This window comes from Marmota marmota, unplaced genomic scaffold (genome assembly GCF_001458135.2).
Source record: "Marmota marmota marmota unplaced genomic scaffold, marMar, whole genome shotgun sequence".
NCBI classification, from domain to species: Eukaryota; Metazoa; Chordata; class Mammalia; order Rodentia; family Sciuridae; genus Marmota; species Marmota marmota.
This window is the reverse complement of record NW_026000082.1, coordinates 34,916,421-34,942,750: the sequence shown is the minus strand read 5'-3', so window position 1 is coordinate 34,942,750 and position 26,330 is coordinate 34,916,421. Positions and strand designations below refer to the sequence as shown.

The 26,330-nt window shown below is 50.0% G+C and overlaps 1 protein-coding gene and 1 long non-coding RNA gene across 2 annotated transcripts in view; one reads left to right on the top strand and one right to left on the bottom strand.

Annotated features, from left to right (window-relative positions):
• Window positions 1–1,114, bottom strand: part of LOC125620461 — a 6,055-nt gene extending 4,941 nt beyond the window's left edge. The window contains exon 1 of the long non-coding RNA XR_007352153.1: window positions 790–1,114. This is a non-coding gene — a long non-coding RNA (uncharacterized LOC125620461). The remainder of the gene's footprint in view (window positions 1–789) is intronic.
• Window positions 7–24,973, top strand: Zdhhc18 (zinc finger DHHC-type palmitoyltransferase 18). Its single transcript, XM_015485443.2, has 8 exons — window positions 7–35; window positions 4,407–4,567; window positions 17,416–17,565; window positions 19,263–19,400; window positions 19,500–19,548; window positions 20,080–20,182; window positions 22,136–22,248; window positions 23,106–24,973. The coding sequence occupies exons 2-8, from the start codon at window positions 4,477–4,479 to the stop codon at window positions 23,221–23,223; spliced, it is 762 nt and encodes a 253-aa protein (XP_015340929.1). The 5' UTR covers window positions 7–35; window positions 4,407–4,476; the 3' UTR covers window positions 23,224–24,973.
• Window positions 24,974–26,330: the final 1,357 nt, after the last annotated feature.

The following is a 26,330-nucleotide window of genomic DNA, read 5'->3' as shown; positions in this document are numbered from 1 at the left end:
ATCCTCAGCACCACGGTCCTCTTCTTCGTCTTCGAGTGAGTTCGCGGCGCTCGCCGCGTCCCCATCGCCGGCCGCGCGCCTCTTGCTCCCCTTGCCTGGGCACCCACCTGCACGGCCCCTCCGGGCACTCGCCCTCTCAGCCCTGAGCCCGCCCGCAGCCGCCTGCTCCTCTCCGGTCTGTCCTGAGGCCTCCCCTGGCTCCCGACTCATCTCCTGTTTGCCCGCCCTGGACCCCTCCACCCTTGCCAGCCACTCTGTCCTCGGCCGCTCTGCTTTGGTTCCCTGCCTTTGCCGGCCTCTGAAGGAACACTACCCTCCAGTGTCCCTTCACACTGCCCCCCCCAGTCTCCCAGAACCAGCCCCCCAGGCCTCCTCGGTTCCTTAGGTAGAGCCCTCCTGCTCTCTCATCCCTGGACCATCTCTTGCACATCCCACACTCTTTCTGACCCCTCAAGGCATCTTTTCTTTCTGAGCCTTCCAGACAACTTCTAAATTTCTATGCCCTTTGGCTATGTACATACCATCCTGAATTTCCTAGCATCTTCTTGCTCCCTCCAGGTCATCCCAGAGTCTCCTTTCAGACCCCTCCCGTTTTTGCTTTCCCTGTCATGCTCACTGTGGATCCAAGGCATCCTCCCATAAACATCTTGGGGCCTCTCTGGCTGCCTCTTCCTTCTTCCCTTAGCTTCCTCAGAGCTTCCTGTCCTTCCCTTAGTCCCCTGATCCCCCCAGATGTCTTCCAGGTCCCTGCCCCCATTCCTGACCTCATGGCTTTTTTCCCCTTCTTACCATTCTGGAGCATTCCTCTGGCCTGTTCCACATCAGGAATAGCTATGTGCCTTGTTATTTCTTAAAGAAAGGATCCAGAGTGCTTTGGTATGACAGGTCCTTTTTGCCCCATGGGTTTTTTACTCCTTTGTCTCTCCAGTGACCCTGGATTGTCCCACACAGGATATCTGTTTTGTGGATGAAGGAGTGGGTACTTATAACCTTACCAGGACCACATTGGTGATCAGAAGTTTCCACCCTACCTCTCTAGCTGGAGCCACCTGCCACATAATTCCTTGCACAGAATCCCAGGCATCCACACCCACCCCATGAGCCCCACCTTCCCCTCCTGGCTCTCATCTCTTGTGGTCCTCTTGTGGTGTGGTTGAGAACTCTGTCTCTGGGGCCAACAGCTTCACCTCACACTAATTTTGTGACCTCAGGGCAGTAACTCCAATTTTCAGACCCCCTGCTTCCTCATCTGTAAAATGGGGTCTTTAATAGTACCTACCCCCCAGGTGATCATGAGATTGGCCTGCGGGCTTTTAGCCCAGTAACACTAACCTGATGTTGGCTGCTGTTAGTACTTGTTGTCTTCACCAGAAAAACACTTAACAAGGGCATGTGGCCATAGCGAGGCTGTCACAAAGATACCAGCTCCCAGGTCCCTTTCCAGTTGCTAGATCATGTAACTGCAACCTCACATTGCCCCTTGAAGCAAGGTGAAGACTTCCTATAAATCGGCTTCTTCTTTTCATCCACTAAACACTCTGCTCTTTCTTTGTCTTTGTGGAAAAAAAAGTTCAGGGATGATTTAGAAATAGAAGCTCTGGATTCCCAGCCCACAGGGAAGCCCCTGGGCTGAATTTCAGACCTGGTTTTCCAGACCAGACCTGTGGATGCTATGAAAGTGCCTCCTCCAGGAGCCCCAGGCTGTGCTCAGTCTCTTGCCCAGGCAGGAGGAAGCAGTGCTTGCAGTGGTTGGCCCTGTGACCTACAGTGTGAGATTCAGTCAGTTCAGAAGCAGGACGGTTGCTGGCTGAGTGAGTAGCTTTGCTGGTGACTTATTTGTCCCTTGCTAGGGAGAAAACAAGGACTTCCAGGCTCAGAGAACACTTGTGAATCATCTTGGCTTTTGTCTTTGCTTGTCCTTGTCCTCACTTGAAGTGGTAGATTTGGCAGCAGGGTTTGATGAGGTCCCTGAGCTCACCTGGGTCTGGACCAGAGTGAAATCTCAGTAAGAACCTGGAGTGGTGGAAGTGCCTTTAGTGAGGACAGGAAGCACGGAGATGCTCAGACACCCCCATTGCTCTGGGAAAAGATACAGGTGGCCATCTGGGGCCTTTTCTGCAGTGAATGGTTTTGCTTCCTTGTTTGGTTTGGTGGATTGTTGCGCAGGCCTCCTGGCTTCTGCCTACTTCCCACCCACCCCCACCACTGTAGCAGGAGTGTCCCTTTGATTCCAAGTCAGATCTCAGTCCTCCTGGTTCTCTGGGTAGGAGCCAGAGCTCTGGTCCCTGCTTCCCTTCTGTCTGCTTCTGCCCCATTGCCCTGGTGTGCATTCCCATCCAGGCAGGTTGGCCTACTTGCACACTCCTACCTCGGGGCCTTCTCACCGCTCGGAGTGTCCTTCCTTCACGTAGCCTCGTGCCTCACTCTTCCTTTTCCACACCCTTCCCTGACATCCATGCTGCATGCATACTTGTTTGGTAGTTTCTTGCCTGCCTTTGTATATGAGAGCAGGGTATTGTTCTCCTCACTGTTGTATCCTTAGTCCCTAGAACCAGTGCCTGTATATTGCAGGTACTAAATACAGCAACTACTGGTTGAAAGAATGAATGAGCAAATCATTTTTTGGGAGCCCAGAGACTTTGGCCAGCTAGGTGAACTTAAATCTAGCTGTGGGCCCAGGAGTTCCCCTCTGGAAAATCAAGAAACTAGGACTTAGTGTTTCTTTTTCTTTCTTTTTTTTTTTTGTTTAAGAGAGAGTGAGAGAGAGAGAGAATTTTTTAATATTTATTTTTTAGTTCTCGGCGGACACAACATCTTTGTTTGTATGTGGTGCTGAGGATCGAACCCGGGCCTCACGCATGCCAGGCGAGCGCGCTACTGCTTGAGCCACATCCCCAGCCCGGACTTAGTGTTTCTTGAAGGTTCTACAAGTCTCAGAGTTCAAATATTCTCCGTTCTCCAGAGAAGTCTGGTTGTGCATGAACTGGACGAGTTGCCATGTGGGTGACCCTGAGCTCCCGGCTGGTTCTTTTTGAGAATCAGATCTGGGAGCACTGAGATTTGTGGAGTAGAGCATGGGCCCCTAGGAGTTCTTGTCCTTGGCAGTCTCTGCTCCTCAGGGGAAAGGCCTCTGTGGAAGCCATAGCACCTGATGCTAGAGGCTTCATAAGCAGTGTGTAGATGCCCACAGGTTTGCTCCCGGCCTCTGTACTGGCTCCTGGCCTCTTGGCTGTTCTCAGGCCTCCAGCCTCCAGTCATTTCCAAATAGCTGCTTCCTACTCCATTAGTCCACTCTGTCTCTAGGAGGGAAAGCAGCATATGACAGTGATTAATATAGTATGGACCTCAAAGTCAGATCTGGCTTGAGTCCCCCCTCACCTCAGACAAGTTACCTAAGTTCTCTGAGCTTTAGTTTCCTCATCTATAAATTAAGAAGCATAATTTCAGAGGGTCTCTGTAAAGATGTTTGTTTGGTTGGTGCTAGGGATTGAACCTTAAGGGTACTCCGACTGAACTACATCCCCAACTCATTATTTTTTTTATTTTAAGACAATATCTTGCTAAATTGCTGAGACTGGCCTTGAACTTATGATCCCCCTGCCTCAGCCTCCTGGGTCATTGGGATTACAGGCATGTGCCACTGTACCTAGCTCTACTATAAAGATTTATAGCACATAGTAATTGTTAGTACTTAAGATATTATTAATAATAATTTATGAATTAAGGCCGTAAATGGCACATAAAATGCCGTCGAAGAAGACAGCTATTTCTGACCTCTTGCCAGAGGGGAACACTANGGGGGGAGAGAGAGAGAGAGAGAGAGAGAGAGAGAGAGAGAGAGAGAGAGAGAGAGAATTTTAATATTTATTTTTTAGTTCTCGGCAGACACAACATCTTTGTTTGTATGTGGTGCTGAGGATCGAACCCGGGCCGCGCGCATGCCAGGCGAGCGCGCTACCGCTTGAGCCACATCCCCAGCCCCACTTAATTCTTAGTACTGCCTGGAGCCCTGTGTTTCAGAGGATCCTGAGGCTGCAGCTAAGCACTGGGGTTAAGAGTGCTGGGATATGAGCTTGGTACAGTGGCACAACTGTAGACTCAGCACCTACAATGGGGGCATCACTTGAGCCTAGCAAGGAGTTCAAGGCCAGCCTGGGCAATGCAGTGAGACCTTGTCTCAGTGTGTGGGGGGGAATGGCACTGGGATCTATTGATCACTTTGCCATGAGCTCAGCGGCGACCTACAAGGCTAGATAAGGGATGCTTATTATGGGCACTTATATGGGAGTGGCTGCACTCACCCAGAAGCTATGCCTCAGCCTCAGCTTTATTCAAAAATGTGATACCTAGTGCCCCAGCGAGTCCTTGGGGTATCTGCTGATCTCTCTCTCCATCTCTCTTTCTAGCTGCCCCTACCTGGCTCGCAAACTGACCCTGGCAATCCCCATCATCGCTGCCATCCTCTTCTTCTTCGTCATGAGCTGCCTGCTGCAAACAAGTTTCACCGACCCTGGGATCCTGCCCCGGGCCACTGTCTGTGAAGCAGCTGCCCTGGAGAAACAGATTGGTGAGGCTCATTTATACTCCCAGCTGAAGCTGTGTCTTTCCCAGTTCCAAGTTCCTGGACTTGGGAGGAGGCCCAATTTTTCTCTTCTAACACTTTGCTAGGAACTGGGTTACAGTAGTGAGCAAGGCAGGCCGGAGTGGACGCTGGAGTGGTTGGAGCCAGATGATAAACAAGCAAGAAATGCTAGCCAGGGCTGGGGATGTGGCTCAGTGGCAGAGCACTCGCCTGGCATGTGTGAGGCCCTGCATTCCATCCCCAGTACCAGACCAAAAAAAAAAAAGAAGAAAGAAATACTAGCTAAGCTGGGTATGGTAGTACACATCTGTAATGCCAGTGACTTGAGAGGCTGAAGCAGGAGGATCACATTCAAGGTCAGCCTCAGCAATTTAGTAAGGCCCTTAGCAAAATGCCATCTCAAAAATAAAAAATAAAAAGGGCTGGGGATATGGCTCAGTAGTTAATTGCCCCTGGGTTCAACTCCCAGTACCAAAAACAAATGAACAAACAATAACAAAAGAACTAGCCAAGAAAAGACTGTATTGGCAGTCAGCATGGCACTGAGTGCTAACTCAGGGTCAGGCACTATTTTAACCTTTTCATAGGCATGATCTTATTGAACCCATTAATCCTATGAAATGTACCATTGTTATTCTCTTTTTACTGATTGATTAAATTGAGGCACAGATAAAGTAAGTAAATAGTCCAGGATCACACAGTAAATGAAAGAGTTGCACTGAGACCCCAGGCAGTCTGGCTACAGCCCTCCTCTTAAACATTCATAAATAAGGGGCTGGGGATGTGGCTCAAGTGGTAGTGCGCTCGCCTGGCATGCGTGCGGCCCAGGTTTGATCCTCAGCACCACATACAAAACAAAGATGTTGTATCCGCCGATAACTAAAAAATAAATATTAAAATTCTCTTTCTCTCTCTCCTCTCTCACTCTCTCTTTAAAAAAAAAATTCATAAATAAATTCATTTATTCATCAAACATTTATTGAGCAACTGCTATGTGCTAGGCACTTTTCTAGATGCTGGTGATAGAGTAGCAGTGAACAAAACTAACATTAATCCTTGTCCTCATGGAGATGATATTCCAGGGGAGGAGAGAGACAGTAAACAAATAATTAAATGTCTAGGATTCAGACAGAAAGAGGAGGGAGAGAGGATGAGAGCTGCGGAAGGGCATAGGGTTTTAAACAATGTGGTTAGGGGAGGTCCTGTGAAGGAGGTGATATCTGAGCAGAGGCATGGGCCTGTAGAGATGAGGGCCTGGGGAAGGGACAGCAGAGGGACACAGTAGACATGGGCTTGGGCTGATTTAGATCGGGTGGTCAGGAGCCCTCTAAGAGATGGGCCCCATATGATGTGATAGAAGTACGAGGATCTTCAAACAGTAAAGGGAGAATCCCAGGATGGTGAACAAACTGGGTGGATGTGAGGGACAGCAGGTGCCTTGTGTGGCCCTTAACTCCTTTTAGCCTGCTGTGCAAGTTCCCCTGGACCGCTAGGCTCTGGGGACAGGGCCTTAATCTCAGCTTGCTCCACCCTAGCTCCTTCCTGTCGAGAAGTGACGTGGGTGTTTGCACACCTCGGGGGTTTCCGGTTGATGGCTGGTTCCTTCCCCTGACAGGCTTTTAAATGCCCAGCTGGCCCTGAAGAGATCTAGTGGCCTGTAAATGTCAGAGCCCTGCTGTGTCCATCACTGGAAGTAATTTCACTAATTCTCCGGAATAGCTTGGGAGGGACCAGTGGGGTGCTCTCTCCAGTTTTGTGGGTTCTGTCTCATTCCTTCGCCAAGCCTGTTCACAGCCACACCCAGGGCCGCTGCCTGACTGTCGTCTCCATCCAGCTTCCTTCCCTTTGTACCCCCGGCCACTGGCCACACGGCCTCCCAGGTGCAGCCTCTTTAGTATCACTGGGTCTGACCTGGGCTGGTGCACCTGGCAGCCAAGGACGCCCAGCACCTGGTTTCTCCTCCCCTGCAGGTCAGGGCTAATCATAAGGCAGGATTATGGTCCTGCTCAGCCAGACTCTGAGATCTGGCAGCCTGGAATCCTCTGACCTCTTGTGAGCTACTTGGGTGATAATGACAACAGTAATCCCCATGTTTGGGGAGAGCGTGACCATTTGCTCAGTGCCTTCCCTCCATTATCCCCACAGTTCTTCACAACATCCGATGATGAAGGCGACCCTGTAGGCCTCGCAGACACTGAGTTGGTGGTCACAAGGCACAGGGTGAAGGAACAGAGATGGAGTGTGTCCTCACCCCCAAACCCTTTGCTTTGTCTTCTAACGTGGCCGTGGGGACACAGTCCCTCTGTCCTTCTGTCTGCACTCTGGGACCTACCTGAGCCAGGCCATCCATGACTTTCCCGTGTGCATTCTCCTTTCTTTTCTCCCCTGTGCTGCGAGGTTGTCATTATGGAGTTGCCCTGGCTGTGAGATACACAAGTATCTTGTTCACCTTGTCATGTGGAAGGGTCAGTGATGGAGGCTGACAGGATGGATGAACCACTAAGAATGAACCTCCGTGAAGATGCTCCCTGCTGCCCATGGGGCTGTCAAGAGACGGTTGGCATGTCCCATGGAGGCACTGTGGGTTCGTGCCTTTGTGTGTGAGTTCCTGTGCTGCCTCCTTACTGCAGAGGGGCGAGGAGTCTGAGTGGTTTCTGGTCTAGGTCAGCACACTGTGGAAGGCCTGCCCACCACAGGCCAGGCCAGGCCAGGCTTTGGGAGAGGATTGCAGGGACTGGAAGTGTCTTCCACATGAAAGACTTGGAGAGGCTTCCTAGAGAGGTGACAGTTGAGTCAAGCCATGAAGTTTGGGTGGGATTCAAGCACAGGAAGATGGAAGGGCGGGGCCAGGAAGATGGAATAGAGAGAGGACAGGAGTGGGAAGGAGGAGGGACAGGCCTGGGGCTGCTGAGCAGGCCGAGTTGACTGGAGCACGCGGAATACCACAGCAAGGAAGGGAACAGTGTAGGGGACAGTGGATCAGCCTCACAGGGCCAGAGATTTCTTTTGAGATCAGTCGCCAAGTCTGAAAGCGACATCTTTGGGACCTTTGAATCCTTAAGCTAGAACTGAAGCCAGATTTTGGGGTGTGGCCAGGAGGCTTCTGATCAAAGTGGAAATATTTTCTTGGTAAGGACTAAGTCTGTGGGACTTTTCTAAGAGGGTGAAGGTCTACTCTGAGGTGGTGGTCATAGAAACACGCACTGATTCCTGGTCCTAGGCTCATGCAGACAGTGCAGACTTCTCCTTTCACCCTCTCCCAAACTGGAGATTGAATTTGGGGGCCCTTTACCCCTGAGCTACTCTCCAGCTCCCCCCACCCCTTTTAAAATTTTTTTTTCAGTTGTCAATGAACCTTTATTTTATTTATTTATATGTGGTGCTGAGAATCAAACCCAGGGCCTCACATATGCCAGGCAAGTGCTCTACCACTGAGCCGCAACTCCAGCCCCTCCAGCCCATTTTTATTTACTTTTTTTTTTTTTTTTTGCAGTACTGGGACTTGAACTCAAGGGCACTCCATGACTGAGCTACATTGCCAGCCCTTTTTACATTTTATTTCAAGATGGGATCTCGCTAAGTTGCTTAGGGCCTTGTTAAGGGCCTCAACTGAGGCTGGCTGGTCTCCAACTTCCTGCCTCAGTCTCCCAAATTGCTGGATTATAGGTGTGCACCACTGTGCCTTGCAATAATATAAGGTGTTTTCCTAGGGGTGTTTAACCACTGAGCCATGCCCCCAGCCTTTTTTTTTTTTTTTAATTTTGAGACAGGGGACAGGGCCTCACTAAGTTGCTGAGGGCCTCACTAAGTTGCTGAGGTTTGCTTTGAATTTGGGATCCTCGGGGCTGGGGATGTGGCTCAAGTGCTAGCGCGCTCGCCTGGCATGCGTGCGGCCCAGGTTCGATCCTCAGCACCACATACAAACAAAGATGTTGTGTCCGCCGATACTTGAAAAATAAATATTAAAAAATTCTCTCTCTCTCTTTAAAAAAAAACAAAAAAAAAAAACACACCAGGTTAAGAGGCCCACAAACTGACCTGGTGATAGGCAACCATAGGGATTATGATTGACTTTTTTAAAAATAAAAAGAATTTGGGATCCTCTGCCTAGCCTCCTGAGCCATAGGAATTACAGGTGTGTGCTACCATGTCCAGTTAGTATAAGGTTCTTAATTCTGCCCCAGAGGCCAGGAGCTTCAGTCCTGTAGATGTCCAAGGTGCCTGTCCAGCAGGGTGACCAGCTCCTTCCAGTTTTCCTAGGACTGCTGTGTCCTAGCACCAGAGGTCTAAATCATCCCAGGCAAACCAGGGCAGCTGGTCACCCTAATCTGAGATCGGGACTTGTCACCTGGTGCCCATGTAGCTGGATCAGCCTGCGGGCTCTGGGCAGTTGGAAGAGGTAGAGTGTGGGAATAATACTCCTGAGAAGCTTCTGATCTGATGAGAAATAACAGAGACATCTGCGTTTGAGGGACAGATGCACACCTAGACCCAGCTAGACCCAGGTGCACTCATGGGACAGATGCAGTCTTTCCCGTGTGCTCCTATGTGCCAGCTCACAGACCATCCGGTCCTTCTCTCCACCGGGTCCTGAAGGCCGCTTCCTGGGGCAGACCCGCTTCACCTTCCTCCTGGCTTGACTCAGGCTCTGCTGGCCAGGCCCCCAATCCTGGTCTTCAGTTGCAGTTGTTTCTCCGAGACCCAAATCTGTCCCTGGTCCTCCTAGACTGGGAACTCGGGTGATTCCCAGAGCCCTCGGTGCTGTTTCCATCTGTCATGAAGTTCATGTCTCTTGCCCTTCCCATATCCATATGTACCTTCATTTCCCTGGTATTTTCCTTTAAATATAATCACTGCATTCTGTCATTTTGGCCAATGACATACTCCATAAAGGACTGTAGTCCCATAAGATCCTATCACCTAGTGGCATCATAGTCCTCTTTGTTTGTGTAAGTACATGCTAGTGTTCACACAACGAGGAAATCACACCTAGTGATCAATGACACATTTCTTAGAATATAGCCCTGTCCTCAGGCATCAGGGGGTTGTATATTTTGAAAGTAAAATGTCTGTCACCCTGTTAAGTGGAAAACCAGACTCAACTTCCTCTCTGTAGATCAGTCACGCAAGCAAAGGCGCAATGCTACAGGTTTCCTGGCGGTTACAGCTGCCCGTGGACCGAAGTCCCTTTGCAGTGCAGGAGGTTCGAAGTTCCAGGTATTAAGAGTTGTGGCTTTCCCTTGATGGAGAGTAGTGAAGGGAATCATTTCTCATGACATGATTCACTGGTGCTGTGTCCCGGCAGGAAACAAGTCATCTTCCATCTTCCGGAATGTTCGCTGACAGGGGTGGAGCCAGCAGAAGGAAGCCAGCTGCAGCCCTGCCTGCCCTCATTTCCTCCCACTCCCCAGGACCCAAAGCTCAGCTGTGTGCTCAGGGCCTTTGCCTGTGCTCGTGCTGTCCCCTCTGCTGTCCCTTCTGCTGTCCCCTCTGCTGTTATGCCTTCCAGCCCTGGCAGGCCTGTGGTCTCATACTCTCTGGTCCAGCACAATTGCCACTTTTGATTTGTATGCTGCCTCCCGTCTCCACTCCACTACTCCCTGCTGATTCTCAAGGCATTGAGTATAGACAGTTGCATCAGTAATTGACTGATTATGGGTTAGACCTTGATGTTATCTTATCTTATCTGTGTGTCTTGCGAGGTTTATTATTGCCCATTTTAGACTTGAGGAAAGTGAGGTTCAAGGTGCTAAGCAGCTTCCTCAAAGTCTTAGACCAACAAGTGGTCATACCAGGTTTCAAAATGAAGAAAAAAAAATGACACGTCAGGGCTGGGGCTGGGGCTCAGTGGTAGAGCACTTGCCTGGCATGTGTGAGGCACTGGATTTGATCCCCAGCATCACCTAAAAATACATAGATAAAGGTATTATAAAAAAATGACACGTAGCTGGTCCAGAGTCACTGCATGGTGGCCAATATTGACTCAGTGCTTCCTGCACAATTCCTCTACCTGACTGCCCTCAGGCTGAGCTCTTCCTGTATCCCCAGGCCTAGCACTAGGCTTGGTAGGTGATAGAGGCTCCATAAACCTCTGGGAATGAACCCAGTGGTCATGTAGGGATTACAGTGACCTACTCCCAGAGACCTGGGCACTGTGGCTGACCTTGAGCTGGCCCTGGGAGCTGGGAGACCACAGTTACCTCCATAGGTGGTGACAGGGGGGCAGTAAAGCAGTCAGGGCCTCCCCTCTCTTAAACCTTCTCAGGGGCTGGGGGTGGAGCTTGGTGGCAGACAGCTTACCCAGCATGCCTGAGGCCCTGGGTTCCATCCCCAGCAGTCCAGAGCCAGCCAGCCCTGGGGGTTTCCACACCAGCACTGGCCTTTAATATAATAACAACCTCAGCCATTCATGACGCCCAGCATGTCCCTTGGTCAGGAGGAAGTTCTGAGGAAGTATATTTGCATCTTATCATAGCCATTCGCTGGGAAAGGATAAGTCCCTCCCCTTGTGATCACATCCTCAGAGATTTTAGATACCCTTCTAGAAGGGGTAGGAGAGCCTTGCTTGCATGAGAGCACCTTTTTTGGAGGTGAGGGGTGGGGGAAGAGCCTGACATAGCAGAAGGAGCCCTGGAGCAGGTCTTAGATTTCCTTAGTGCAGGAAAGCATCTCCTCTGATCAGTCCCTCCTCCTTCAACAAATATTTTTTGAATACCTGCATGTGCCAATCAGGCACAGGGTGAACAAACAGATATCTCTGACTTATCTATGTGTACTTTCTCCTTACCTGCCACACCCAGGCCTTAAGCAGTATCTTGCACAAAGTGGGCACTCACATTTTTAAAGAATGAACAGAGACTGCCCCGGGAAGCAAGGATTCTCAGTTCAGCCCTGCCTTTTTCTGCTGGAGTGAACTCTCCTCCCATCAGCAAAATGTGGACACATGTCCCCTGCCTAGCCTAGAGCATTCTCTGTGGTCCAGTGAAACCGGGAATGTCAGTACACCTTGAAATCATGTCTTTACATTGAAGCTCAAGACTTGGGATGGGTGTGGCTTAGGTAGAGCGCTTGCCTAGCATGCCAGTCCCCAGCACCATATACTCACAGAGGCATACACACGCAAACCAACAGACAGAAAAAAAACCTACAATCCTACTAGGAAAAACAACAACAACACTACAAAAGAAACAGTCTAATGATTTGTAAAGAATAGAATTGGCATAATTAAAAAGAAAGAAAGAAACTTAAGAAGCTCAGCCTTTCGGTCAGGAATGGCCAAGGGACTTGCTGCAGTTGCTAATTAGCTGTCATTGGCCACAGCTGCTGGGAGGAGCACCTGGAGGAGGGTTCTGAGGCTGAGTCTGGGCCAGTGAGTGGTCAGCACTGTTTGGCCTGAGAATAAGCGTAGGACAGCTGCCCCTGCCAAGCCTCCAGTAACCTCTATTCAGCACCTAGCTGGTACCCTCGCTCTGATATGGCACCTCTCTCTGCCTCCCTGTCTCTTGAAGGTCTGAGGAAGTGGTGTGTGCACAGCTTCACTTCCTCTTTCTCAGAGTTGGGAAGAGTCCTTGTTGCTGGAGGCCAGAACATGCTGGTCAGGCTTCATCCCTGCCTTGGGGGAGAGTCACAGGCTCCCCTCTGTCCTGGGAAGGACCATTGGGATCCACTGAGGATTCTAGTAGCTTCTCTCAGTGCTGAAGAGGGCCTGTGACTGTCCTCCACTCACAGATGAGTTGTGTTCTGAAGGTTTCTTCATGACCCTGAGTGTGGAATGTAGAATTTCATAGAACAACAATAAGAGTAATGGCTAAGCTGGCCCAGTGGCACACTCCTGTAATCCCAGCTACTGGGGGAGCCGAGACAGGAAGAATGCAAGTTCAAGGCCAGCCTGGGCAACTTAGTGGGACCCTGTCTCAAAATAAATTATAAAATTGCCTAATATTTATAGGCTGGGCATCCCTAATCTAAAAACCCCAAATCTAAAACTTTTTGAGGCTGACATGAAACCACATGTGGAAAATTCCACACTTGATCTCATGAGACAGTTTGCAGTCAAAATACAGGCACACTAAAAAATATTGTATTAACTTACTTTCTGACTGTGTATATAAGGGATATATGAAATAAATGAATTTCATGTGAAGACTTAGGTCTCATCTCTAAAATATCTCATTATGTATATGCAAATATTCCAAAATCCAAAAAGAAAAAAGAACGAAATCCAAAGTAAAGATTCATCCAGGGCATCTGGGTGGTGATTCTAGGCTTGCACTTGTGCTGGGAATAGAGGGTGAAGGATTAGGAAGGAAGATGATGTCCAGACCTGGAGACTGGCCAGATAGGGACAAGAAAGATGATGTCTGCAAAGAGACTCCAGAATGGGCTTTCTGCTTCTGCCTGTGTGTGGTCTTGGGCAAATCCCCTAACCTCTCTGGGCCTCTGTTTTCTCAACTCTAAACTGAAGAGGTTAGAATCGCCAAGCACAATGGTACATACCATCATCCCAGAGACTTGGGAAGTAGAGGCAAGAGGGTGGTGGGCTCCAAGCCAGCCACAGCAACTTAGTGAGACCTGGTCTCAAAATAAAAAGAACTGTGGACGCAGCTCAGTGATAGAGTGCCCCTGGGTTAAAAAAAAAAAATAAAAATAAAAAAGAGTTTTAATGTTTCCTGAAAGACCACAAACCCAAGCTTTGAAACTGGTTCACATCCGGGCTCTGCTGTGGACTAGCTGTGTGGCCTTGGGCAAGCCACTCAACCTCACTGAACAAGTGTCAGTTATAACCTGGAGATGACAAGCATGCTCTTACCTTGAGGGGATGTTATTAGGAGGGAAGGAAGTATGTCTGCAAAGTACTCAGCACATAGCCCTCCGTGAAGCGTTCCTTTCCCCTGCCTCTCCCCTTCTTCCTCTCAGTTGTTCTTTGAACTAACAGTAGTAGCCCACACCTTGTATTAATTCATTTAATCCTTATGACAACCTGTGAAGTGGGTACTACTATTATCCTTCTTTCAGCAGTTAGGCACAGAGAGGCTAGATGATTTCCTCACACCAGCATCAGAAGAAATCCGGGTAGTAATAAGTGGAGCCAGGATTCAGACACCATTCTACCTTTGATTCCCATTTCACCGATGAGAAAGTGGAGGCACAGAGGTGTTCGCCTGACTCAGCCTCATACAACCAGTCAATGACAAAACCAGTTTCTGAGGGTGTTCACTGACCTCTAACCCCCCCGCCCTTCACCATGCTGCCAGGTGCTTTTTGTTTTTTGAGAGAGGGGCTAGAAAGAACTGGGAGCTGGGGCTGTAGCCCAGTTGGTAGAGTGCCTGCCTCACATGTACAAGGTCCTGGGTTCAGTCACCAGCACCACACACACACAAAAAATAAATAAATAAAGGTATTGTGTCTATTTACAACTAAAAAAAAATTTTTTTTTAAATGACTGGGGATGTGGCTCAGTGGAAAATATCTGTGGGTTCAGTCCTTTGTACCAAAAAAAAAAAAGGTGATTATGAAACAACCTCATGAAAGTGGTAGCTGGCGACGTGAGACTGGAGTCTGTGTGGTTCACCAATACATGCCAAGCACTTAGAGTGGTGCCAGGCACACATGTAGGCACTCAGTAAATAATCAGGGGAGTCAAGCGGCCAAGGACATCATACAACAGCAGTGGTGGCTGGCAGCATAGTTGGAGCTGGGGATCTCTGGCTACCCCATGTGACTCTTAGGCTTCTGTCTGGGAAGGAGCCAGTGCTCTGGGGACTTTGTTCCTCTGTGGCCTGGGGTACCAAGAGGCTCCATGGGTAGAACCTTGGACTTTGCACATGGCAGACCTGGGTTTAGATTCCACTGTACTAATACACCAGCTATGGGACCTCCAATCAGTTACTTCAACTTTTCTTGTTCTTTTTTCTTTTTCTTATTTTTTTATGGAAGTAGAATGAGTTTACCAAGAGTCTGCAGATTATATGTGCTCTTTTGGGTGCATGTTCACAGGCTGAACACACATAAGATCAGTGCCAAGATCAAGACTCTGTGTATGACTACCACCTCAGGAGCCCCCTTTGTGCCCCTTTCTGACTACTGTCCCCCTCCAAGGGTAACTACATATTGATTCTAATCAGTAATCCTGATTACTTTTGCCTGTTTTGAACATTTTGCATTTTGAGGTGTCTGGTTTGTTTGTTTGTTTCTTTCTTTCTTTTTTTTTGTTGTTGTGATTTGAACCTAGGCATACTTTACATCTCCAGCCCTTTTTATTTTATTTTTAGAAAGAGTCTCACTAAATTGCTTAGGGCTTCACCAAGTTGCTGAGGCTGGCTTCCAACTTTCATTCCTCCTGCCTCAGCCTCCTGGATCACTGGGATTAAAGGGGTACATCAATATGCCCAGCAAAGTGTCTGGCTTCTTTGTGTGATATTTGTAAGTTGTTCGTAATGTATCTAATAGAGAATCGGTCATTCTCATTGTTCCATGGAATTCTATGTTGTAAATACACTTTTAATAAAAATATCAGGGACGGGGTTGTGGCTCAGCGGTAGAGTGCTTGCCTAGCTCGTGTGAGGTCCTGGGTTCGATCCTCAGCACCGCATAAAAATAAAATAAAGATATTGTGTCCAACCACAACTAGAAAATAATAATTTGGGCTGGGGATGTGGCTCAAGCCGTAGCACGCTTGCCTGGCATGCGTGCGGCCCGGGGTTCGATTCTCAGCACCACATACAAACAAAGATGTTGTGTCCGTCAAATACTAAAAAATAAATATTAAAATATTAAAAAAATATATATATCAGGGCACTTGGGTAGTTGCAGAGTTTGCCTGTGATGCCAATTGTTGCTCTGAGCATCCTTGTGCACATCCGTGGGCCCCTGCCACCTCATGCACGTTTCCTTCAGGCAGATGGAGCAGAATTGCTGGTGTGTGTATGCCAAAGTGGTCATGGGTTTCTAGTTACTTTGCTTTTTTACCAACACTTGGTATTTTTTATTTTTTAATTTTTTTCAACTTAGCCATTCTGGCACATGTGTAATAGGAACATGTTATGGTTTAAAAACTGCATTTCCCTGCTGATTAATGAATATAATAAGTACCTTTTCCTGTGTTTATTGGCCATTTGGATAACCTTGTTTAGGAATGCCTGCTTATGTGTTTTTCCACATTTGTATTCAGTTGTCTGACTTTTCTTACTGACTTATAGGGATTCTTTATAAATCCTGGAAAAAGTCCTTCATGAGATAAATATATCATAAATATTTTTCCTACTCTGAATTTACCTTTTCATTCTTTCAATGATATCTTCAGTGAATAAAAATTCTTTTTTTTTAATTTATTTTTTAGTTTTTGATGGACACAACATCTTTATTTTATTTTTATGTGGTGCTGAGGATCGAACCCCGCGCCTCGCACATGCCAGGCGAGCACATTACCACTTTAGCCACATCCCCAGCCCTGAATAAAAATTCTTTAAAGTGCTTTTGCCAGGCACCTTATTGCACAACTGTGATCTCAGCTATTCAGGAGACTGAGGTAGAGGATCATAAGTTTGAGGCCAGCCTCAGCAACTCAGCTAGACTCTGTCTCAAAATGAAAATAAAAACAAAGGTACTGGAGATACAGCTCAGTAGTAAAGCATCCTGGAACCAGTCCCTAGCACCATCCCCCAAAAAAAGCCGGGCATGGTGGCTCACATCTGTAATCCCAGAGGCTGTAGCAGGAGGATCAAGAGTTCAGAGCCAGCCTCAGCAAAAGCAATGCACTAAGTAACTCAGTGAGACCCTGTCTCTAAATAAAACACAAAATAGGGCTGGGGATGTGGCTCAGTGGCCAATTGGCCTGGAGTTCAACCCCTGGTGCCCCCCAAGAATAAAAATATTTAAAAAATAAAGAGGTCTTGGAGCCAGGCATGGTGGCACACACTTGTAATCCCAGTGACTCCAAAGGTCGAGGCAGGAGGATCACAAGTTCAAAGCTAGCCTCAGCATCTTAGTGAGACCCTGTCTCTAAAAAATAAAATGGGCTGAGATGTGTGTCTGTGGTGGAACACCCCTGGGTTCAATCTCCAGGACCAAAAAAAAAGAAAGAAAATCCTATTCAGTGAAGTAATTCTTAATAGTGTCTTATTTATATCATATACATATATTCTTATTAAACCATTTCCTAGTATATCATAGACATTTTACTCATAAGTATTTCAGCATACATCTTCGTGTTGCTGGGGCTACAGGTGCCCACCACTGTGCCCAGCTAATAATTTCCTAATTTTTAATCCAGTCAGATTTGCTTGCATGCTCTCCAAATATCTTTTGTTGCCGTGGGAGGTTTTGTTTGTTTGTTTCTCAAAACAAGATTCATTCAAAGATCATATGTCGCATTTACTTTTTGTCTTTTCTTAATGTTGAATCACCTCCCCTCTTTTCATAAGTGAAATTGCCTTTTTTTTTTTTCTCTTGGTGCTCGGGATTGATCTCAGGGCCTTTATTTCCTGAACTTCCTGTTAACTGGGACATAGATCTAGACTTGATAAGATGTACCTGAACTTATCTCACTAAACCTTCCTGGGGACTGCATCTCTGGTGGCCCTTCTCAGAGATGAGCAAGGCCAGCAGGTGTGTGAGCAGCTGTGTTAAATGTCAGCAGAGTGCCTGGTGCGTGAGAAACCTCGGGACCTAGTAGCAGCTCTTCATATTTGTTCCTGCCTTAGGCCAGGGACAGATACACCTTCATTTGTTCCTGGGAAACAGTTTCCCTGAGGCTTCTCCTGTTGCAACCAGGCGGCAGGGTCCTGCCCTGGGCTGCCTGGGTATCCCCTACCTCTCTCTCTTCTTGCCCTCAGACAACACAGGCAGTTCCACATACCGGCCGCCCCCTCGGACACGGGAGGTGATGATCAATGGGCAGATGGTGAAGCTGAAGTATTGCTTCACCTGCAAGATGTTTCGGCCACCCCGGACCTCACACTGCAGCGTCTGCGACAACTGTGTGGGTGAGTGGGAGGCCTCAGGGAGGATGCAGGGGTGCCTGAGACAGACTGAGTCATGGGACAGGAGGTCTTGTGTAGAGCAAGGTGGGTAGTGTCTTAAATACTCAGGGCTGGGCAGGAAGTCTGGTTTGCTCAGGTTTGCTCTGGGTGTGACCAATGGCATTAGGATCAGTAGGTCCCTTAACCCCCAGCTCTGAAGTGTGGAGCAGATAGAGAGACCTTGAACACATCTCCTGGCTTCAGCTGGTCTTCAGTACTCCAGCTTCTCAGCCTGGAGCAGTAATATTCCAGATATGTTCAGACCAGAAAGAGAATGGTTTACCACCCAGTGGCCAGAAGTACTGTAGATGTTGCTCTGGTTTCCAGGTTGGGGAGGGTCAAGAATCAAGCTGGTAGCTGGATGCGGTGGCACATGCCTATAATCCCAGCGGCTCGGGAAGCTGAGGCAGAAGGATCAAGGCAGCCTCAGCAACAAGGAGGCGCTAAGCAACTCAGACTCTGTCTCTAAATAAAATACAAAATAGGGCTGCGGATGTGGCTCAGTGGTCCAATGCCCTGAGTTCAATCCCTGGTACCATGCCCGCCCCGCCCCCAACCTGCCAAAAAAAACAAAAAACAAAAAAACAGAATCAGGCCAATGAAGTGGTGAGGATAGATCTGGGGCTGGAAACTGGACTCCTGACCCACACTTTAGTGCTTGCTTTGCCTCCTGGCCCTGCTCTTCAGAGGCATGCAGCTCTGATGGGACCTCACTAGGTCCATAAGGGAGGGTGCCATAAGGGAGACACTTCGTGAGGACCCAGGTGAGCTGAGCCATGGTGACAGTGCACAGTTCTCAGGGCAGTGAGCTCATTGTGCCAGCTCAGCATGTCCCACGTGGGAGAGCAATGAGGAACACCCATGACGGCAGGCAGCAGAGGGGTTGACTCAGTGGGTGTCATTCGCCCCTGAAAGTCTGCCCCACCCGACTCCTGTAAGGGCACTAGTCTTGGCCTGAAGCCTGCAACGGGCTTGTGACCCAAATTCCCACAGGGACTTTCTTCACCAGTCTGGGTGTGGCCCACCCCCAAGGACATAGCACTGGTGTGAGCTCAGCCCTGGCCCAGATGCCTGCTCTCCATGAGTTACATAGCGGCCCGGCCCCTCCCTGAACCTCTAGTCCTAGAGCAGGGGACAGGATCATTGGCTGTTGGCATATGGCTGGGGTAGCAGGTCAGGCAGCATGTACTTTTTGTGGGTCATTGTCGCAGGGACAATGGTGGACCCTGGGGATTCAGCCACTGTATGAGGAGGCCACCACAGTCCCTCTCGGGGGGCTCATGATCAAGCAGGGACAGTTGGCCAGTCCAGTGATCATGAGCAAGTATCTGAACACACACGGGCCCAGTGCAGTCAAGAGGAGCAACAGAGCAGACCACAGGGGACCTCCACCATCTGGGGTCTGAGGGGACTTTTTAAAGAAGTGGCTTTGCAGCTGAGGCATGAAGGAGACATCACTGCTCACCAAGAAGAGAGGGAAGAACGTGTCCAGCAGTGGGAACCAGTGCGGGGCAGGCCCAAAGCCAGGCATGTCCGAGGCCTGGAGCCTGCTGGTGCGGAGAGGGCAGGGGTTGAGAGCCCTGGTCCAGGATGAGAACTCTAGACTCCTATGCTGGTCAAGGCCAGATTCATACTAACCCGTCCCCTTGGCCCTTTTCTAGAACGGTTTGACCATCACTGCCCCTGGGTGGGCAACTGTGTGGGGAGACGGAACTACCGCTTCTTCTATGCGTTTATTCTCTCCCTCTCCTTCCTGACGGCCTTCATCTTCGCCTGCGTGGTCACTCACCTGACGCTGCGTAAGTTGTAGGGAAGGGACGGGGAGCAGCAGGTCTGAGCAGCAAGCTCAGTGAGGACACCACCCCTCTGAGCTGTGTCTTTTGTTTCTTCCTCCCCAGGCTCTCAGAGAAGCAACTTCCTCTCCACTCTGAAGGAGACACCAGCAAGATATCCTTTGTCAGATAGTGGATACCCAGGTGGAAAATAAGTCCCTGCACTAGGGCAAGTCCCCACAGGGGACAGTAGAGCCTGTATCTGGCCTCTAGAATCCCATGCACCAGCTGCCTCTGTTCACACCAGGCTTGGGCTCATCCTAAATAGGGCATCTTGGGGCTGAGCTGGCTGAGAACTCCCAGGAGGCCCTATCCACTGTCTTCAGGGGCCTGGAAGAAAGCACATTGAGCTCCCTGGACTGGGGTATGTCTGAGGCTCCATATCTGGGAGCCTCGGTTCCCCCTGCTGTCCATCACCCCAATCTGGTCTTGTTCTGGTGGGGAACTCCCTACTCCTCCTGGGAACCCAGGAGGTGATCCCGCTGAGAAGTGGTGACTGGGCCACAGGAAGGTTCCAAAACTTGTCACCTGTTTGGGAAATAACTCCAGAGAAGGATATTGAGAAAAGAGAATTGTGGCAAGCTCCCAGGCCCAGAGATGCTCCTACCCTCCTCCACCCCATGCATGATGTCCTTGACTGTCCCACTGTGCTGGAGTTGGTGATCTGCTTCTTCTCCATCTGGTCCATTCTGGGCCTCTCAGGGTTTCACACTTACCTCGTCGCCTCCAACCTGACAACTAATGAAGATGTGAGTAAGGCTGAAGCTGGGCTGGGGGAGCTGGGGTGGCCAAGGGCAGCCCTGCTGGCAGACTGCTGGGGGAGAGGGTGGAGGTAGAGGGCAGCCAGACATGCTCCCTGGCCCCCGAGCAGGCTCCTGAGATCCCAGCATGCTCTGGCCTCTCAGTGCAGCCTACTAAGATCCCCAAGTTGTTCTCAGAGCTCTGTGAAGGCAGCACTCATGCCGGGGTACTCATGACTAGCCAGTGTGTGGCCACTTACAGAGTTCCTGAAGTTCCCATCATCTCTTTGGGTCCCTTTGCCTAGCCCAAGCACAAGCACAGGGATGCTTTTATCCATTGGATGGCTGAGAGATGTGCCTCAGGGTCACAAGCTGGGAAGGTGCAGAGCCAGAGTTGGTGCCCAGAAGCCACATCTGTGCTAGCTGTGCTCTGCCGCACTGCACCTGTAGGCAGCAGCTCTGTGACTGTGACTCCCTGAGGCATTCTTTCTGAGAGCTGCAGAAGGACAGGACCGTGGGGCTCTACTGTCCCTCCCTACCTAGGGCCAGTCCTGATCTCTCCTCTCCACGCTCCAAACAATAAAAAGCAAACCTGAGCATATGTTCCCTGGTTCACCATCTGGTACTGATCAGAGACCATTATCCAAAGAAAATACATTCCATGACCTCGGCATCTCACTTGGGGAAACAAAATTTAACATGCATGACAGGGTGTCCTGTGCTCGGTAATTGGCAAGAGCAGAAGTGACATCAGCCACCATGTCCCAGAGTGGTTTCCTGGGTGCTGGTTCTGTAGGGTAGTTCCAGAGCTTAAGCAAAAGGGCAGCTATGGCACAATGAGACTAGAAACGTCTGGGTTTTACCTAGGTGGGTCTTTCCCAGTGCCTTTAATAGCTGACTTCACAGAGCTAGAGATCAGCCAGATTTTGTCTAATGATTCACTAGTCTGAGAATTAGTAGTATTATCTGAGAATTAGTATTTTTGTCCCTATTTTTCATATGGTGACAGACTGAGAATAATCTGTCCAGGGTTGTGTAGCTAGTGAGTGGCAGGGCCAGGGTTCACAGCCAGGTCAGCCTGAGCCCTGTGCATTAAATACTGTCCTTCCTCTTGGGTGGCTACCCAGAGCAGGGAGAGATTGACCCACAAACTTTTCTCTGGAGATTTCTCTTTGATTCTATTGTCTCTGTCCTCGTTAAGGCCTCTGATCTCTGCTGGGGATCCCTGACATCTGATGGTCTCCCACATTGTCATTGAATGACCTGGGTTAAAGACCTGTTCCCTCTAATACTTCAGTCAGAACTGGCTTCAGAGTTGGTAAACTTTCCCCAGCCTCTAGAAGAGTGAAACCAAGCCAGGCATGCACACCTGTAATTTCAGCTACTTGGGATGCTGAGGCAGGAAGGTCACAGATTTGAGCCTAGCCTCATCAGCTTAGCAAGAGCCTCAGCAACTCAGTGAGAGCCTATCTCAAAATAAAAAATAAAAAGGACTGGGAATGTAGTTCGGCAGTAAAGCACCCCTGGGTTCAACCTCCAGTATTAAAAAAAAAAAAATAGGAAAGAAAGACAAATGGACCCCAAAAAGATAGCTGGGGGTGAGGAGGGGCAGTGTAGCTCAGTGGTAGGTTGCCTGCCTTGCACTTGTGAGGTACTGGGTTCAATCCTCAGCACCACAAAAAATAAATAAAGATATTGTGTCCATCTATAACTAAAAAAAATTTTGAAAAAAAAAAAAAAAAAGATAGCTGAGGGGTTTAGCTCAGTGGTAAGGCACTTGTCTAGCACTGCATGAGGCCCTGGCTCCAATCTCCAGTACTGAGGGGGAAAAAAGAAAAAAGGTAAGGGGAGGAATTTAGGGTAAAGTGTGTACTTAACATGCACAAGGCCCTGGGTTCAAACTCCAGCACCATGTTTAAAAAAGGAAGGTAGAGCTGACCCAGGCTTCCTTCATGCTTGCAGATCAAAGGCTCGTGGTCCAGCAAGAGGGGCGGTGAGGCCTCTGTCAACCCCTACAGCCATAAAAGTATTATCACCAACTGCTGTGCTGTGCTCTGTGGCCCCCTACCTCCCAGGTAAGCCACAGGGTGCAGAGAGAGGTCCCATGGAGGGTGGCACATCCTCACAGAGGTCCTGGACCTCAGCAGACCTCTCTCTACACTACAGACCTCTGCCCACTGCTCCATGCAGAGTGCATTCTGGATTTGTCATGTAAAGAGATTCTGTGCAAGTTTGTCATTTTTAGTCACATGAGCTCATTGTAGGAAAAAATTAAGTACAAAATATTAAGGACTATTAGATATTACATATAATCTTACCCCCTCAGGGATCATCACAGGGACTGTTGTGGCCACACTTGAGCAACCCTGCCATTCCAGCTGGTGCTGGGTGGGGTGTCTACCCTCTCCTGGCAGAAGGGAACCCTGGTGGCTCAGCCCTGCCAGGAAGTTTCCTGTCCATCATGACACCAGGGGGCACCAGAGCTCCAGAACAGGAGTTAAATTGCCAAAGACACTGCTAGGACTAGACCTCCCCTTGTGGTCCTGTGCCCTCTCCTGTCCCTGCAACCCCTGGTCCCACCCAGTGTTCCTGTGACCTGTCCTGCCTGGTGGAGAAGGGACAGTAGGAATTTCACTATTTCCAAATGCTTATTTTTCACTTTTCCCTTAACCTGCAGCCTGGCTTCTTGTTAGCCAATCAGACAGGTGGGTCAGTTTGAATTAACAGTGAATAAATCTTGTGGCCAGAAGCTAGGTGTCCAGAGACAGAGAGAGTGTCTTAGCCCCGGATGGAGAGCAGCCTCCTTTTCCTCAGCCTTGCTAGGATCAGTCTTTCCCTGGCCAAGAGTCGGACTCTGCCATCTAGCTCCTGGCCTGGAGCTTTGGCATTGGACACGGTCCTCATGTATCATTGTGCCCTTGTGTTTTGGAAGCCTGATTGACCGGAGGGGATTTGTGCAGTCTGATACCGTGTTGCCCTCGCCCATCAGAAGCGATGAGCCAGCCTGTGGAGCCAAGCCAGATGCCAGCATGGTAGGAGGCCACCCTTGAACACGGCTCAGTACTTGCCACCTGCTGGCCTGTCCACCCCTCCGTATTCGCCTGCCGCCCTCCACACCTGCTGGGACCCTCCCCATTCCATCCAAGGGAAGCAGAGCTGCCAAAGACTGGTGTCTTTTCATATTTATTTTCCACTCTGCGTGGCTTTTCCCGAACCGTTCCATGGCTGTACCCCCTGCTCCCCAAACCCAGGTTCCCAGAGCCATGGGCCCTAGGTCTCTCAGCTGATCAGTGGCAGGAATGACAGGAGAGCCAGAGCCTCTGGAGGCCATCAACGGGACCATGCCAAGTCTCTGCCTGTGCCAGGGCGAGCCCTGTGTGAGTGAAGGTGTGAGCTGAGTGTGAAGCCTCCCAGGTGGGGCACTGCCTGGGCCTTGCTGAGCTGGGGCCTCTGGTGAGACAGGACTGTTGAGCAGCCAGCTCTGGACCTCAGGCCACAGAGAGGATGTGCCAGTGGGCTGCTTTGGTGTGGGGGCTCCTGCATTCTCTTTATGATGATCATTGTTCTTTCTACTATTGGGTTTTTGGTCTTTTTGTTTCTTTGTTTGTTTGGAGTTGACCAATAGGATGGGTTCCACGGGGGTAGGGGGAAGCCAGCCAGGCAGCCAGAACCTTAGCTCCTGTAGAGTCCTGAGCAGCACATAGGAAAGGGGTCCTGGCCCTTCCCCCGCCTGTGGAGGCTCTCTAAAGGATCCCAGGCTACCCCACTATGTCTCTCGCAAGTCAGGGCTGGGGATAGACGGGTTATTCTCATGCTGGCAATACTTGAAACGGGTTTATTATTGCTGGGTATTTTGCACAATTTTATAGACCTCTTTTCTACATAGTCTTTTTTAAATGATGTGTAGTGCAAGGTGAAGGGTTATCGGAAGCCTAGTTCATTTTAATAAGTTTGTTACAAGAGACCTTCTGTCTGTGAGTGTGTGTGTATGCGCGTGTGTTCATGTGTGCCCTTGTATGAGTGTGGCTGGCTCCCACATCCGCTGGGCTGCCCCTTTTCCCTGCCCCCCTTGATTCAGGAGCAACTTAAGCCATGGGGCAGGGAACATGTGTGTTGGTCACAAGAGCCCCCTGGCCTCCCATTGGGGCTCAGACCCCATCCTCTTTAAAGGCAGGAGCTGGGGACTCTGCCGCCACTTCCCTTGCCACCCAGCCTCCAGGTTAGGCTTCCAGCTAAGATCTGCCCAGACAGGCTGTGGCCGGGCGTGGTGGGTGGGGTGATGGCTTTGGGGAGCGGCTGCCATTCATCCCACAAGCCACACCTCCTCCCCAGAGCTCTGAGTATGGAACCCAGTGCCAGGGACTAGAGGACAAGGTGTTTCTGCCAACTGGGGGCTTCTGTCCAGAGAATAGGAAGGAAGGAGCAGGATGGGCCAGAAGCTCAGAGGATGTCCCTCCTTTGCCAGAAGCTGTAGTTTCTTATAAAAATAGAGAATTACCCCCAGACTCCTTCTTGGCCCTTCAAGTGGGCCAAAGCCCTTGAAAAGTGACATAGGAAGTCATTAGATCTTGTCCTTCCTTGCTCCAGAGACCAGTGGGTCACAGAGCTGGGAAGTGGCCACAGCAGAGGGCCCTTCTGGGAGAACCAGCTCCGCCCAGCCTCAGGACCCTGGGCCCTCATGCAGTGGCCCTGTGGGGTGGGGAGGAGACTGGTTGGAAGAGGGGGCTCCCACCTGCCTTTTATTTAAGCCAGTATTCTTCTTTGATTCTGCTTGTAATAAAACTTTTGTTTTTAAGAGTTGATTTGCTTTGGTTTGGTTTTTGTTTGCTTTTCCTTTGCTGAGGCCCCAGCTGGCAGCCTTGGGTTCTTTTAGACAAACTTGTCTTTCCTGGGGAGACAGAAAGATCCGACTGAACGGTCTGGCTGAAGTTCCCCTCATGGAGCTCTGTCTGTGGGAGGCAGAGTAAAGGAGGAGGCTGTGACTAAACCACCTTGTCCCCTCTTCACCCCCTCCCCTTCCCCTGCCTCAGAGGCTTGGAGCCCTCTTGACTGCTTGGCTAAGGAAATGTTGGAGAGTCCAGTTTGTGAGCAGAGCCTCCCACCTGGGTGGTAGGGCCCAGCCAGACAACTCATAACACTGGCCCACCTCTCTGGTATCTCCCCCAGGAGGACACCTGTCAGGATTTTGCCATCTCCTGCACAGCCTGAGGGGGCTAACAGGCCTCTTTGCAGAGGGTTAGCTGGTAAGACCGTATCTCGCCTGGCGGCCAGCACTGCCCGCTCCCCTCACACACCATTTCATCGTCACCGCATGCCTCGCCAACCCCATGGAGCCCATCCATCTGTCTGTATGTGGTGCGGTGTGTGTGCTAGTGGTGGTAGGTCCCCAGGGCTCCCCTCAAGCGGAAGGATCTTAGTCCTGCCCTAGGTGGACTGAGAAAGTGGCTTCTCTCAGAGCAGCTGTCCTGCTGGAAGAGGAGGTGAAGGGTGAGGTTGGGGAGGATGGGGCACCTGCTCTGAGGTGCCTGGACCTGTTATGGTAGTGTCCTGATGTGCAGGGTCCCTTGGTCACCAACACTCCTGGTCCTGGCTTTCTGTCCCTGCTGAGCTTTCTCTCACCTGCCTGTTTCTCTCCTGCTCCTTTGCCTGCTGCTCAAGCCCTGGCCCTTCTCTAATGCAAAGGCAGGCACTGTGGCAGACCCTGTCCCCACTGTGGGCCCCTTAGGTCACCTCTCTCCTCCCATCCCCTGCTAACCCTCTCTCTTCTCCTTCTTTGCCATCCTGCCTGGGATCTCCAGTGTGTGCAGGGGCTTAAGGACCTCCTGAGGACCGCTGCTCTCTGCCTCTCCAGGAGTGGCCTGGGGGGAGCCAGGCACCCGGCACCTCCACCTGCCTAACCTGTGGCCCATCTGCCACCATCTGTGCCTATAGGCTCTGCCCCCGCCTGCCCTACAATGTGTGCTCTCTAGGGCCCTCAAGAGGGGACCGGGGTTGGCCTCTTTGCCCCACCCCATGCTGGCCAGAGTGTAGGAAGCCATAATGCAGCTGTCAGCACAATACCTGTAACATGATGCTGAAACTCTCCCACCCTCCTCCCCTTCCTTCCCCTTCCCCAGATTTGTGAAGTGTCAAGACTCTTCAGGAATCTTGCCTTACA

Bases quoted from the DNA above. Each gene is read 5' to 3' on its own strand.
- Zdhhc18 (XM_015485443.2), top strand. From the start codon at position 4,477: ATGAGCTGCCTGCTGCAAACAAGTTTCACCGACCCTGGGATCCTGCCC. The intron at 17,566-19,262 runs GTGAGTGGGAGG...GCCCTTTTCTAG, and splicing joins CGTCTGCGACAACTGTGTGG to AACGGTTTGACCATCACTGC. The intron at 19,549-20,079 runs ATATCCTTTGTC...TGACTGTCCCAC, and splicing joins CTGAAGGAGACACCAGCAAG to TGTGCTGGAGTTGGTGATCT.